Source organism: Crinia signifera, chromosome 7 (genome assembly GCF_055691185.1).
Source record: "Crinia signifera chromosome 7, ASM5569118v1, whole genome shotgun sequence".
Classification (NCBI taxonomy): domain Eukaryota; kingdom Metazoa; phylum Chordata; class Amphibia; order Anura; family Myobatrachidae; genus Crinia; species Crinia signifera.
Window position 1 is genome coordinate 138208712 of NC_139223.1, and position 15820 is coordinate 138224531.

Below are 15820 nucleotides of genomic sequence, written 5' to 3' on the forward strand. Positions count from 1 at the left end.
AAGTGCCTGAATGTATTCAGCATGTCAACTTTTGGGTAATGTGAAGGTTAATTCAGATTGATTAAATTGGAGAAGTACAGATCAGTTTTACTCAACACAGATCTCTACTTTGATTTCTAATATGAGGGGTGTTTAATAATAACAGATGTCAGGGCTGCCATCAGGATTTTTGGGGCCTAGGACTAATTTTCAGTCTGGGTCCTGCACCCCCCCCCCTTCCTCACTTGACTTACTGAAACCTGGCTGTTGCTCCCCCTATCTACTCTTCTGCTGAGCTGCAGCCCAGAGGTCCTGGAGTGCAGGCTTCTTCAACTCAGGATGCCAGAGGCCAATTAAAATGCAGCACCGGCTTGTGAGGCAATCAGAGCTCACGTACCGGCAGCTGCTCTGATTGGCTGCCGTTACGCGAGCTCTGATTCGCTCAAAAGCTGGTGCAGCATTTTAATTGGCTGCCGGCATACTGAGTTGAAGCCTGCACTCCGGGACCTCCGGGCTGCAGCTCAGCAGAAGAGGAGAGCAGCGGAGGCAGTCGGAAGGGGTTTGTGGTGGGAAAAATGAGCTGCCCAGGCCCTTCCAGGGGCCGGGGCCTGGGACAGCTGTACCCACAGAACCTTATTGGCGGCCCTGACAGATGTGCAGTGCATAGGTAGACATAGTGGTTGTGAACTGTAATCTCTGACTAAAGTTCTTTTGAAATCTCAAGACACAGAACTGCATACACCAGTGGTAGCCAACTCCAGTCCTCGAGAGCTACCAACAGTTCACGTTTTCTACACGTTTTACGTAGTGGTGTATTGAGCCCTAAAAATACACAATGCTTAATATCCCCACTATCCACGTCATACCCACAGTATCCACGTCGGTGCGGAGTTGAATTTATAAAGTGTGGCGAGCGCAGTGAGCCACCGAGCCCGAAGCATGGCAAGCCATGCTGAATTAGGCCTTATATCCTATACTCCTATCTGTGCCTGCTCTCCAGTATTTCCTGGAGTACATTTTTTAAAACTAGCAACTATGCCATATAGATCAGTGGTCCTCAGGATCCCTCACGTTTTCCAGGTCACTCGGCTGGTGCACAAGTGTATTCATTACACACTGGCACATTTGAAAAGATCCACAGGCGGAGCTAACTATTTCAATTTTGGTTCTGTTAGGAGACCTGCAAAACATGCACTGTGCGGGGTCCTGAGGACCGAGATTGAGAACCTGTGGTATAGATTACTACACTAAGCATTCTGTTGAAGACCTTGTGTAACACAAGTTTGACTATATGTGTCCTAGGCACACAAAAAAAGAAAATTTGAGACTCGAAAATGTCCTTTTCAGGAGATAAATTGCATCCAATTTCCCGGTCATGTAAGGGAATACAAACATTATTTACCACTGTTTTTCCCTTACTACACTGATGGGTCCTGTCTTTTTCTGGAACTTGATTTCATTGTTCTCTGTTACAATGCAGACGACTTATGCAAACTGACTTGTGAAAATGAAGACCTTGTGTAACACAAGTTTGACTATGTGTCCTAGGCACACAAAAAAAGAAAATTTGAGACTCGAAAATGTCCTTTTCAGGAGATAAATTGCATCCAATTTCCCGGTCATGTAAGGGAATACAAACATTATTTACCACTGTTTTTCCCTTACTACACTGATGGGTCCTGTCTTTTTTTGGAACTTGATTTCATCGTTCTCTGTTACAATGCAGACGACTTATGCAAACTGACTTGTGAAAATGGAGGCAGATGTATTATAAATGAGAAAGGTGATCTAAGATGCCACTGCTGGCCCAGCTTCTCTGGAGAAAGATGCGAAATGAACCACTGCAGTAATTACTGCCTGAATGGAGGGACATGTACAGCGTCTGCTCTAGGTAAATATTTATGATCAAACATGACTTGTTCTTCAAGCCTAATATTCGGTTTACTAGTTGTTTCCAAATGCATAGCCTTATCTCTCTACTAAGTATTAATACAAATTACTTCCTAATGATATGCCTATAGTATTTCTTTCCTGCATGCCATACAGAACAAATGTTTAAGATAAATAATTGAAAACTTGACTTAATGCCTTCCAAAAGCAGCAGCCTTTCTATCATGCTTTTTTCCTCTTCACCGGGTTGGACATAGGATTGTTAAAAATAGAATTTCTTAATGTCTGTGAAGCTTTGTGCACAATCTAGCAATCTGTGTAAGTGTCTTAGGCTCCAGATGCATATAAGGAGCAAATGTGTTTGAAGGAAGTAGGATAACAGGTGGTGGGGAGTTTTTTTTTACTACTGCACAACACACTGGTGACAAATTATGACAGGCATATGAATCACAAACAGACAGCAACTTTGCATCATGAATAATGCATTATTAATGCTACTTCATGGTCCACAAGATTCTAGACTGTGTTGTTGAGCAAGTGATATGTCATGTGTCTTATTTTACTGCTGCTCCAGGACCCTGAAATTTCATGTCAAGAGATTAAAGTGAGACTGCAGTGTAGGAGTGTATTGAATCATGTCATTGTATGCACTACCAATTTCTTGAATTTACAACCAAAGTTCCTTTAAACCACAAGACCCAATCCCTAAAAATAGTGATCTCTCTGGTAGGACACTTATCTTCTGCATTGTAGGGAACCCTGGTGGCTCTGCTGCCTTTCACATCTAGAAAGTAGTTTTTTTGGAGATTCCGCACAAGGTTGATCCCACACAGGGTAGGGGTGGTCAAGTGAGACCTTTCCTTCCCGTAGTGGGGTTTGGCCTGAGTAACCTTTCACATCTATGTGGCTGATGAAATTGAAAGTTAAAGCACCAATATGTATTACTTTGGAACCATTTTGTCACAAACCAGAAGCAGAGCTTTGATGGGGACAAGAAGCAGGGCGAACAGTAGGGTCTGCTCCTGCCTACATCATAGATCCAAATTCTTCTGAGAGAAAAAAATTGAGGAGTTGGGCGCATGTACACACAGGATCCCATTGAAGTCTACGGCATAGTGGGAGTGTGCTATTCTGCACTGTGCAGTAAGGATATAAAGGGACACATCTGTACAGATGGAGCATGGCTCATCTAGCGGGGGTCTGGCGGTCAGATTGCCAACTGCCAGCCCCCGGAAGAGGATGCACGTGCGTTCCAGTCTGATGGAGCACATCTCACCAGCAGGGGCATTCAGGTCCTTCTGTTTCTGCCTGCTGGCTGTGTACTGTCTCCGGGGGTTCCCGATAATGCCTGCAGGATTAATGCCTCTGCTTCCTCCACCCATGCCAGCTCGGGAAGCTCCCAGTAGATTACTGGGCGGCAAAAGCACCAGGAGATGTTGATGACACTGCAGATTTAACCAGAAGTGTTGCAATGTGGTTTGTCTCCAGGACAATGGGAGACTTTTTCTGCCATGGGGAGACTTCTTCTTCCACCAATAGCAATATTATTGGACATGTGCGATTTTTTGGTCAAACCCTGGAAGGGTTAAGCCTGGGGAACCCCTTTGTTGGGGGGTCCCCATTCCCCCAGTTACCCTTCCAGGATTCCTTTTGGGTTTCTGAGTCGAACCAACGCGGTCATTCTGATTTCATCGCTCCCTTATGCATTCGCATGGGGAAGCAATGTTTAGCTTATGCACATAAGCATTTATGCACATGTGCAGCCGCTCAGTGCGAAAGGATGCTTGGGGCAAATTGCTTATTTACCGTCCAATTCACACCTAGCAGTGCGGGCAGGGGGTGATGGGCGGCAGCGATAGGCTGCATCCATGGGAACACCTAGTGTTCCATGGTCGTTCCCATAAAAATGCTGGGCGTTCTCATGGTGATTCGACAATGATGCGGGTGCCGGGGACGGGCAGCTGACATCACCGGATACACTGCATACAAGGTAGCTGCAAATCTAAGACACCAGATAGTGTCTTAGATATGCGAGAACATTAGAAAACATTTGATGGTCGGCGACCATCGAATGATTTCCTCCCCTGGGGGAAATCGGCGTGCGAGTGGGGGCAGTGTCTGTGTGGAGCGGCGTTTAAAGCACACGCAACGCTCTGAATTTCGCAGAATTGTGTGACAACTACAATGAGCTCCTAAGTCGAAATTCAGGCCTTCCCTTAGTACAGAACTCAGATTTAAAATCTTGCATGGCTTGCTTCATTCAACTTGCTTCGGGCATGGTGCCTCTCTACGCTCTGCACACTATTATAATCTAACTCTATGTCGACGTGGATGGTAATGTATGATAAAAACACCCTTTTTTTCAAAAAAAGTAAAAAACACTCTTGTCAACCTTTTTTCACGTCGACCTTTTCCATGTCAACCTATTGTTTGTGTTGACCGTTTGACCATGTCGACTTATTGTATGTCAACCTTTATCATGTGTTGACCTATAGCCTGTCAACCAATAGTAGTCGACCAATTGACTGTCAACCTTATTACGGTAGACCCGTGGACCACATCCCAACATTTTTAATACAGATTTAAACTGTGTTCTTGAAAATAATTCCTAAATCTTCACAGTACAGTACATTGACCTTTGCTGTAATATTAAATTGATTCAGCAAACATGCTATGAAATTATTACAGTCAACACAAGTATGTTTATAGTCAGACTTAAACATTGACACATCCTAGACCATGATTGGTGCAATGAAGAAGAGACTGAATTTTATAATGAAAATCAGTTTGTGTTAGATAAGTAAACATAATTATTCACTTTCTGAAACCCCTCTGGCACCTGAATATAAAGAGCCTGAAGGTGAACAAGATTATAATCCTGTCAGGCCACAATTTGTCAGTGAATAATGAGAACAGAAGAATATATTTCAGTCTCCGTACATACATGGGCCCTTATTCTGATCGGTGCGGATATTCCCGCATTCTTACGGTGCGGTCCGCACGCCACGGTGTTCTGCCGCGTGCGGCCATCGTCCGTAGAAACGCCCACGGGTCCTCCGCATTCGGACGGACTCACTCTTTAAGAACAGGGCGTGTTTACGGACGACATACAAACCATGCGTGTGCGGGAGAAACACTCAGATTCTGCACGGTATTACAGAGTATTACAGAGTATGCTCGGGAATACCGCATCCGAACGGGAGCCAAGCGGTGCTACCGCACGTAAGCGGAGTATTTACGCCAAACAACCCACTATTATGTATCTTCTGCAATACATCACATGACCCACTTATTCAATTACCTATCCTCATAAAAAACTGCTTATTTGGAATTGTAATCAATTAGATGCCAATATATCCTTACAAGCATGCCTAACACATGCATTGCACACATTAACCCTTACAGCAATTGAAGTGCAATGGTTTCAATTAAAGCACTGACAAGCGTCCTATTAGTGAGTAATGAGTAAAGGAGTCGATTCTATTGGGTTCAGGTGTTAATGCTTGTAGTCATTAGGCGTACGTTCGCCTACCGCATGAACGAGTGGTGTCCGCAAAGCAATAGTACACTTGTGGACACCGCACATTTCTTCCCTTTTTGATCGCGTGCATTCGGAGTGCTATCCGAATGTACGCCCCCCAACATAAGTGTACTCCCCCGTGTCCGCCCATGTTTCCGCCCCGTTTTGCCCACTTTGAAACTACGCCCATGTGTCATTCCGCATGACGCCCATAATACGCCCATATTTCCCGACTGATTGCGGGGAACAGTTTTGTACGGGATTTGGCCGAACAGGTACGGAGTCAAGGCGTGGCACATGCGCGTTGCGTTCTCCACGCATGCGCAGACGCCGTAAAGACGCGATCCAAAAGTATGCGGTAAAGTACGCGTCAATCAGAATAAGGGCCATGGTCTGCTAGTTGATGCTGGGAGCTGTGAAAATTGTTTTCCCAGAAGCTTCAAGTTCTTTTTAAAAGATAATGTACCCAAGATGAACCGGCCTGTGCTTTATGCAGAGGTTAATTTCAGGACTCCAGCAGATCATATCCTGTAACAGTCCTATTTTTACAAATCCAGATTTTCATGCAGGTACAAGGGAATTTATTTACATTAAGGATGTGATTGAACATATGATTTAATGGCCATTTATCTTGTTTTTAAGTCACTAATATAGTAAGGTATGCAAAAGTTAATATCTCAGAGTATCAGTTTATTGAAGAAGGTAAGAAACATGATTTAGTTCTTGGTAAATCCAAAAACAGTAGAAAGTAGAAATGTGTGAGTTTGAATTTACTCGGAACTCAACAGCATCTTTTTGGCTCTCGGATGTCACGTTTTGTATAGTTAATAAGAAAAATCCAGATAAATCTAAACTTGTGTTACTTTTGGCATTAAGAACCAAGTCAATCTGAACCCATACATCTCTTTAAAGTGAACTTCTACACAACGGAGATATCAATTTTGGGTATTGAACCAGTATGTAGTTTTCATTGACATTAACTGTCAATAAAATATTAAGGAGTGCCTTCTTACTTTCAGGAGCATTAGCAGACAGTAACACAGGACGTTTTCTAAGTGTCTTTAAGTGAAAGTAGAGGTTCTGTATTTACACATAGTATAAAAATTTTTTGGAAACATCTAACACAATATAGTAGTTTTTGCAAGAATCATATGTATACTGTATTTACACTAACACTTGCTCATAGTACAGTATTTTGCTACTACAATTCTTTATTTCCATCTATAACTGAAGTTAGTGGTGGCACTTCTCTCTGCTATGGTAGCTAAATATCAATGTACTGTCATTTTGCCAATTTTTCTATATTTCTGACTTTTGAATGATGCATCCCTTAATTTCTACAAATGTAGATTAGAAAAACCTTTTTACCTACATTTTTAGAAATTAAGTATCAGGGTTATTCATTATAAAGGTAATGCATAAGATATCATAGGCATCTGTTTACCAATCAGTCATCATGATCTGGCCCACTGTCCCCGTACTATTGTATGGTGACCAAATTAATCAAGCTCTGAAAACACTAAATATTTCCAGGTTGACAACGAGAACCTTAGCCACCTTCAGATTCAATTTGTTCCTCTTACTCCAATCCTTCCCTATGGGTATCCGATTATAATCTGCTCCTTCCCTTCGATGTATTCGCATTAGTATTGCTGAGTCAGACTTGGCAGTGATAGAGATCATGAAGATAACTAATCAGTTGTCTGCACACTAGAGCAATTGGAGCAGTGCGGATGGTGTAATGCCTCACAGCACTGAGGTCATGGGTTCAATCCCCACTATGGCTCTAACTGTGCAGAGTTTGTATATTCTCCCCATACATGTGTGGGTTTCCTCCGGTTTTCTTTGAAAAATATACTAGTAGGTTAATTGGCTCCCAATAAATTAACCCTAGAATGTCTGTTTGAGCATGAACATGTTGTAGGGAATATAGATTGTAATCTCCATTGGGACAGGGACTGATGTGAAAGTTCAAATATATGCTCTGTAAAGGACTGCGGAATATGTGTGTGCTATATAAGAAACTGTAATGATTTGGATACTAAAGTAGCACTCAGTACTTTTTTAATAGACTCAAAGCTTTCATCAGACACGTGTTTGCTAATTGTTTTTAAAAAAAATTGTCATGGTGCAGAATTCTGTAACCTTTTTGGCTTTCTGTTACCTGCCAGAAATGTTATTAGTATGAGTTTTCCGATATGCATAATAATCCTACCATCTTGGTCCCCCACTGAAGCCTTTTGAGTTATTCATTGGATATTGTCCTCTGTGGGGGATGACCTGTTCCCTTTCTGCTTGACCTGACCATTGCTCAAATCCTGAGTTTGGGTTGTTAGTAGATTGTAAGTACACTCTCAGCATCTGTCCTAGTACATACCGTATATTGGTGCATTTTATCCTTTTTGCGCAGTTCTGCATCAATTAACAATAATTGATGCATTAATGGTCATATTACTAGTTGTACAGTTGAATATGTGGTCAGCTTTCCTGCAGTACACATGCATCAAAGAAATAAATATCACAGCAAATGTACCTGCGAATGGGAGCATGAGAATGCAAACTCCCTCATCCCGAACAAGGAAAACTTTGTTATGGTCAGGGCAGTTAAATTGTGGAACTCTCTTCCTGGAGAGGTCATATCGGCAGACACAATAAATTAATTTAAAATAAGATTGTACAAATTGCAAATTGGGTAAAAACATCCAGGGGTACAACAACAATCATTTCTCTAAAATTAAATCAGAACACACAATTTATATAAAGGGATGTAGCAAATAGATCATTCACTCTAACCAAAGGTTGAACTTGATGGACATACGTCTTTATTCAGCCTTAACTACTTTTTAACTACGTAATCATGTGCTGACATTCCGCAGGAGCTGCTGCAGCTCTTTTACACTGCTATCATGGACTCCATTCTATGCTCCTCTATTACAAATGAAGCCTGCAAAGAGTGGTGAGGACAGCAGAGAAGATTATTGGGATGGACCTCCCCCTGTAAGGGAACAATACTTAAGCAGGGTCAAGAAGCCACCTGGGAAGATTGTGGCGGACAAACTCCACCCTGGCCATAACTTGTTTGATATTCTCCCATCAGGTAGATGCTTCAGGTCCATCCCTGTCAAGTCGTCAAGAACCGCAAAAAGCTTTTTCCCGATAGCTATTCAACTATTGAACAATATACTCTAAGATACTGCTCATCTAAACACCTAACTGCTCTGTTTAACCTTGCAAATCATAACATGTGAATTGACATTTGTATGCACAACTGATGCAATGTATGTATGTATGTCCTGTTATCCCTCTTGTACCATAGTTGAAGCTGCACTGTATCCACAAAAAATTCCTAGTATACGAGAGTATACAGTACATGGCCAATAAAGTGATTCTGATTCTGATTATAGCCGCAAAATCATTGATGCCACTACGTGCACCTTGGTGCAGCTAGACTTACATCTGCCCTGTACTACATGTATTACATACAGTTTGAGATTACTAAATCTGAGAGCGATATTGTATGTATAAAGAGCTCATTAAATCCACCCAAATGTTAAACTGTTCAACAAATCCCACTGGTAAGTCCCTTATTGTTGGTTTGCTATCCATTAAGCCTTTGGCAAACTCCTAGATGGACATTACGCAGCTAGAGTTTGGGGCAGCTTTAATTAAAATTTATAAGTTTATGACAGATGTATTGAACTACAATAATTGAACCAGGAAAATGTCATCAGTTAATTAAAAGCACACATCTGAGAGACATAATTAAAACTTTAGATTTAGTCAAGAAACTTCTTGCGCAAACCAAATTAATAAGATTTCATCAGTAATGAGCAGTAACATTATTACCGTCTCTGGAATGAGTTTTACCGTCGCAGAACGCCGGAATAAAAAAAAAAATCCTTTTTTGTTCTAAATTATGTACAGCTTTAGTAACTTAATCAATCTTAGAATCAGCGATAATACAAAGGATATTGTTAATTAATTGCTACAAAGGTGGCAAGCAGTACAATGATGGGATTGTAAAAACAAATAATGTTATTTTTATGTGACAAGTATAAGGTACAGAAGTCTCTTCCATTATACCGCTGTGCATGGTTTTATGATATGAAATTGTCTTGTACAGTAGTTCTACCATTGCAATTGGTGCCTATTAGCTTTTTATATTAAGCTGAATGGTGCTGACCCAGATAACAAAATATGCATGACATGAAAATCTGTCGTCAAAATTTGTACTGGGAATTCTGTTAATATAATTGTGGAAAGGTCAGGAGACTTACAACAATCTTATACTTATATATTCAGAGGTGGCTTATTGCTGAGAGGGATGAGTTGGCACATTAAGTACGTATACATTAAAGTCATTTGTATGAAAAGAAGGCTAAGTTTATAAAAAATTAACATGGAATCTTATAGCTACAGTACATCCCGGAAGACTGCAATGACTCGTAATTGTCATTTGTATTTTATTTAATGACGCAATTCTTCTTTCACAGGAAAACCAACCTGCAGTTGCGCACTGGGGTACACAGGTCCTACCTGTGGTAGAAAGGTCTGCGACAATATTTGTCAAAATGGGGGCTCATGTAGCATATCAGCTGGCAATCAACCTCTATGTCACTGCCTTAATGAATATACAGGCGACAGATGTCAGTACCGTAAGTAATCAATCCTACATTAGTTACTGGCTATATGACTATAATAATGTCCTCGGAAAACAGATAATGCAAAAGAGAACAGAGTTTTATTGTAAAAAAACGGTACTTGTGTATTATCTCCGCGCCCCCGATATTAAGTCGCACGACTTTTAATCGCATCGCATTGCATGCCATACACCCGATGCACACCGATGCGATTTAAAATTGTATAAGCCCCCTATACGGTTTTAAATTGTATAAGCACCCTAATGGGGGCTTATAAGCACCCTAATGGGTGCTTACAATGTTAAATGCACCCCCATGCCACCCCCAGTATGAACGCCAACCCGAAGCGTGGCGAGCGGCGGCGGTACGCGTCCTCCGACCTTTTCACAACCCCACTATCCACGTCGGAGTGGAGTTGATTTTATATAGTGTGGTGAGCTCAGCGAGCCACCGAGCCCGAAGCGTCGCGAGCGCAGCAAGCCCCGCGAGTATTACTTTTCATTTAATGCATTCGTTGCAGTGCACTGTGTAGACAGGTGGAGGTAACCATGGTAATTAGGAAGCCAGGAGCAATGGACCTTCTTGGCAACCAATGCAAAACTTTATCATAGTGCTCCACCCCCCCCCCCCAACCCCACATGGACACCAGTATCAACCTTCCAGCTCATCGAGTGAAAGTGTGGAGGTGGCGTCTTAGAAGCTCCATAGCCGCCACCTGCATTAAGTGTGTCTTCCTCATAGACATCCTTTATTTTGTAATAGGCAGACTTGCGCACACCCCTGTCCAAGACAGCTGCCTAAACCTGCCTAATAGTAGAGCTGGCCCAGTGGAGGCCCTGACTGACTTTGATATTTTAACCTAGTTGTCCATTGGCAGCCAGCACAGTTAATAAGTAGTCAAATGTAGGTGCTGCAGACATGTTTTGTGTCCTTCTAAACTCTGGGGCCCTTTGAACTTCAGGGCCCAGAGAATAAGGTAATTTTGGTACCCCCTGTTGCCGTTCTGCTTTGGAGTATTTAGTTTATTTCTACAGTACTGTATATCTATTTATATGGCAACTGTTTAATGGACTTCACATTTTCAATTGTTTCCCAACTAAAACACTAGGGTGGGTTCTATCAAAGGTTAAAGAGACACAAAGTACCAATCAGCTACTGTCATTCTACATGCTGTGTTTCAGAAATGACAGTGAGGGGCTGATTGGTTTGTACTTTATCTCTCTTCAAGCTTTAAAAAGTTATTTGATAAAAGTAACGTTTTCCCAATAATGAATGCATCTTTACATTATGTATCATAATTTTATGTGGATCAGTACAGCTTCGTTCTTCTGCTTTATTTTTCAAAATTCAGTCTGCTGAAGCAAACAATGTTTCCATGGTGAAAGCTTCATAAATAGCTCTAGTCAAAGCTATTTTCAACAACAACCAGTCTTTGAATTTCATCTAAAGAGTTTTAATTACTTAGTAGAGTCTGATGGGATTTATGACTTTTAAAGGTCTCTGATTTTTAAAACTAAAGCAGAATTCTACAAATGTGCAGGAGTTTGGTCATTATCGCTCATGCTACAGTATAACATAATCTGCGTTGTTCTCCCCAGAAAGATTTAAATGTTAACCATTTACAGTATCTTCATAATGTTGACATTTTGATTTTGTCTACATTTCAACCGTGGACCATTTGACTATGTCAACATTATGACCACATCCACCTTTGTTTGTTTTGATTGTCTGACTTTAACCACGTCTACATTATGACAATTTGAAATGTTGGTGTAAGTTTAGTCGGTCTAAAGGTGCCCATACATGGTACAATAGCTGAGTGTGATGAGAAATGCGTGCTCCCGCTGCTGCATTGCATCTCATTGCAAAACGTATGCAAAGCGATCTAGTCCAAATTGCATACAATTGTACCGTGTATGGGCACCTATAGATTTGACTATATTCCATACTATAGGGCTCCTTTATTAACATTACATTTAGGTGCACAAAAATGCAATTAATTATAACAACCATTCAAACTGTATCACCTGCCTCCACTGTCTACTTTGCAATAGACAAATAAAAAGACAAAAATAGACAAAGTAAAAATATTTCAATTCAAATAAAAAGTAGATTAATCCATATTAAGCTGCTTTTAGTGCCGTTTACTTTTTTTAAAACATGTACGATACCTTTATCCAAAAATATGTGCACCTTTTTCTAAGTAATCCCTAATAACAAGATATTTATTTATCATGTTACATCTTATACAATTAAAAACAAATATATTTTTTGATAAGTTTGATGCATGTTTTCTAATAATGCATTTATCGTTACAATATTTTGAATTATATGTAAACCTCTGGAATCTCTTTGGATACATCTAGTAAAAAATTAGGTCCAAAGAAAGATTATTTGAAAATCCAAATTATGCTTACCTGCTTTCTTTCTGTTCCCTCTTGGAAAGTAAGAGGCAAGTATGGGGCGAACCGCATTATTATGCCCACTCTCGATGTAATAGATGGTGTAATACATGACATAATAAGGATGGGGCAATTGTGTCTTGCTCCCCCACCTTGTATCTTCATGTAGGCTGAGTGAGAGATGCATGTGAATGACAGACAGAGCTGTAACAGGGCGTCAGTATGCCCTGTGCCAACACACCTCTAAACTGGTGACATTATGATATCTAGGTGGCTGGGCCAATGGCTCTTAGAAGTGGAGCTCTGCCCTGATTGTCCCATGGTGCTCTGGGCAGCTCCACAGGCTGCAAAGTGCCTGCCCAGAATGTACCTTGGATACTTTGGGTGGCTCTGTAGTAGCATTACTATTGGCTGGAATGATGCCATTCCAGGCACCCTGAAAGCAGCATTCAGTTGATGTGGGGTTGTAAAAGTGCCTTCTTTAGGGCCCAGTGCCCAATGTGATTCCTTTTTTCCCACACCCTTATTTATGGCCCTACTCCTGTGCCTCCAGGACCTCCCCAAAATTCTGTAATTCCCCATAGATTTTAGAAAAGTAGGCAGATATGATCGAAAAAGCTTTGTGATTTTATATTAATCTATTTAGACCAGGGGTTCTCAAACTCGGTCCTCAGGACCATACACAGTTCACATTTTCCATGTCACTTGGAAGGTGCACAGGTGTATTCATTACTCACTGACACATTTTAACAGATCCACAGGTGGAGCTAATTATTTCACTTGTGATTCTGTGAGGAGACCTGCAAAACATGCACTGCATGGGGACCTTAGGACCGAGTTTGAGAACCTGTGATGTAGACCTTTCACTAAACTGCATATTTGTATTATAATAGTTCAAAAAATGAACTACATTAATCGTCCTGAATGTCTTGAGTGCCTCATTAGCATACACATGAGTTAGTTCAATAAAATTATTGAGATATTAAATATGGGGATATATATGAGAGATAGATTGGGAAGTATCTTTATTATTTACATGACGTATATCTGCACATACTTCCCAATACATTTGCATGTCATGTTCATGTCTGAGATAATGAAATGATTATTAATGTTGTTTCACTTTCTAGATGTGTGCCACCATTACTGTGTAAACTCTGAGTCCTGCACAATTGCTGATGATGGCCGTGTGGAATGTGTTTGTCCGGTTCGATATGAAGGCTCAAAGTGTGAAGTGGACAAATGTTTGCGGTGTCATGGTGGATTCTGCATTTTAGATAAGAACAGCATTGATGTCTTGTGCAAGTAAGTCCACAGTTTTTTTATGCATCTGCATCATGAGTGGCTTATGTATTGAGACAAAAAGCCTACAGATGTTTAAATGGTCCAGCACTCATCTTCTAGATCTGTAGCAGGTTGGGGAATTGTATGTACTGTATCTACTTTTTAGTTTGGTTGTTTTGACCAGTAAAAGCAGGTTTATAGAGTACTCATGAACAACTTTTTGACATCGATTTCACCCAACAAAGCCCATACTATGCAATATATATTTTGCCTTGGAATAGACAGTTGAAAAAAGAAAAATGAAACAATTCCGCAATGCAAATCAGAAGGTAATCAAATTATTGAAAAATGTTCTGACTGACTTAGATCTGGCACTGTACGAACCTTTAGGTGCATTAGATTCATTCCATCAGTATACAGTAGATATCTGTCACAACAACTTTAATCTGTTGTAAGTATTTATCGTGACAGAGATAGTGGGGCGGTATTCAATGCTGGTGAGGGGGTATCTATGGGGAGGGTGGCTTGTACACAAAATTTGAAGTTTGCTATCCCCAACTCTGTAGCTTGCCAGGATAGTATATGGGAACGTCAGGTAGTCGTCTCTCGCATTGCACTAGAGCCTCTGAGATCCTAGTGCACCGTCAGTCGGACTACCTGATTATAAACTGTTATTATCTCTTGGAAACAGTCATTCACTGAGCATAACCTCCAGCCTACACTGGTTTATCAGTTTGGTGTTAGAGTATAAATTTCTAGTTGAATTTTTACAGGGAAAACTAGTGGAATAACCAAGGGGTCCCTTACCCATTGTCATTATGGAAAAATGGGTACTTGTTTCCTAGAACAGCGCCCAGATTTTCTACGTACAGCACCGTAGGGAAATCGCATTGCATGGGCCATTATAGCGGCATGCGATGCAATTTTTTAATGTTATTTTTTCAATGCTCTTTGTTCCCCACTATATCGCATCGCACTGCATCGCACCTCCCGCAAAATTGCATGCGATCGCATGCGATTTTATAGGGTGTGCGATGGTATTACATTAGCTATACAATGCTATGATTGTATGTCCAAAAAATAAGTTTTATGCACCCCCCCACTATCCACACCACCCCGAAGCGTGGCGAGCGGCGTGTCCTCCAAATTTTTTATACCCCCACTATCCACGTCGGCGCGGAGTTGACTTTATATAGTGTGGCGAGCGCAGCGAGCCACCGAGACCGAAGCGTGGCGAGCGAAGTGCGCTCCGCGAGGGGATGGGGATTACTTTACATGTATTCCGCATCGCCTCACGGGGCTCACTGCGCTCGCCACGCTTCGGGCGCGGTGGCTCGCTGCACTCGCCACACTATATAAAATCAACTCCACGCCGACGTGGATAGTGGGGGTATGAAAAATTCGGAGGATGCGTTCTGCCGCCGCTCGCCACGTTTAGGGGTGGCATGGATAGTGGGGGAGTGCGTAAAACCTATTTTTTAGGACATACAATCACATTATTGTATACCTTATGTAATGGCATCGCACACCCTATAAAATCGCATGCGATTTTGCGGGAGGTGCGATGCCCTGGGGCACACATAGCAGTGAATAAATTACATGAAAAAATCACATCGCACATCGCATGGCACTAAAATGGCCCATGCGATGCGATGCGATTTCCCTACGCCGAATAGCCCACTAAGCAAATTGCTTAGTGGGCGCCGTTCTAGGATACAAGTACCGAAAAATGTTTAAAGGGCACATTAAAACTCCATATAATGTTATGTATTTGTGCTACAGTCCAGAAAGCCTTTGTAATATAGTCAGAATGCAGTTTATCGGCATTGGAGGCATTTGCATAAATTTGTATATGTGTGCTTTAAACATTAGTGGGTAGAGCTCCTCAGTAACCTCTATTTGCTCCATATTACAGGGAATTCATATCTTAATGCCACAAATTCTTATTCATAAAAAATGCTAATTTAAATATTTAATATTCAGAGCTCACGTACAAGTAATGCATTCCCAGGTTTATAATGCACGGAAAGGAAATGTATTAAGCAGCTTATATAATTTGTATGAATATTCATCTGGCAAAGAAAAAAAAAAGAGCATAAGGAGTC

The 15820-nt window shown here is 41.2% G+C and overlaps 1 protein-coding gene across 4 annotated transcripts in view; it reads left to right on the forward strand.

Annotated features, from left to right (window-relative positions):
- The window catches only part of LRP1B (LDL receptor related protein 1B), a 1445580-nt gene that overhangs the window by 1384212 nt on the left and 45548 nt on the right, over window positions 1-15820 (forward strand). For all 4 annotated transcript variants that reach the window (XM_083153866.1, XM_083153869.1, XM_083153867.1 and 1 more), the window contains 3 exons: window positions 1706-1870; window positions 9883-10044; window positions 13562-13736. In XM_083153866.1, the coding sequence (XP_083009992.1) occupies window positions 1706-1870; window positions 9883-10044; window positions 13562-13736 (502 nt within the window). The remainder of the gene's footprint in view (window positions 1-1705; window positions 1871-9882; window positions 10045-13561; window positions 13737-15820) is intronic.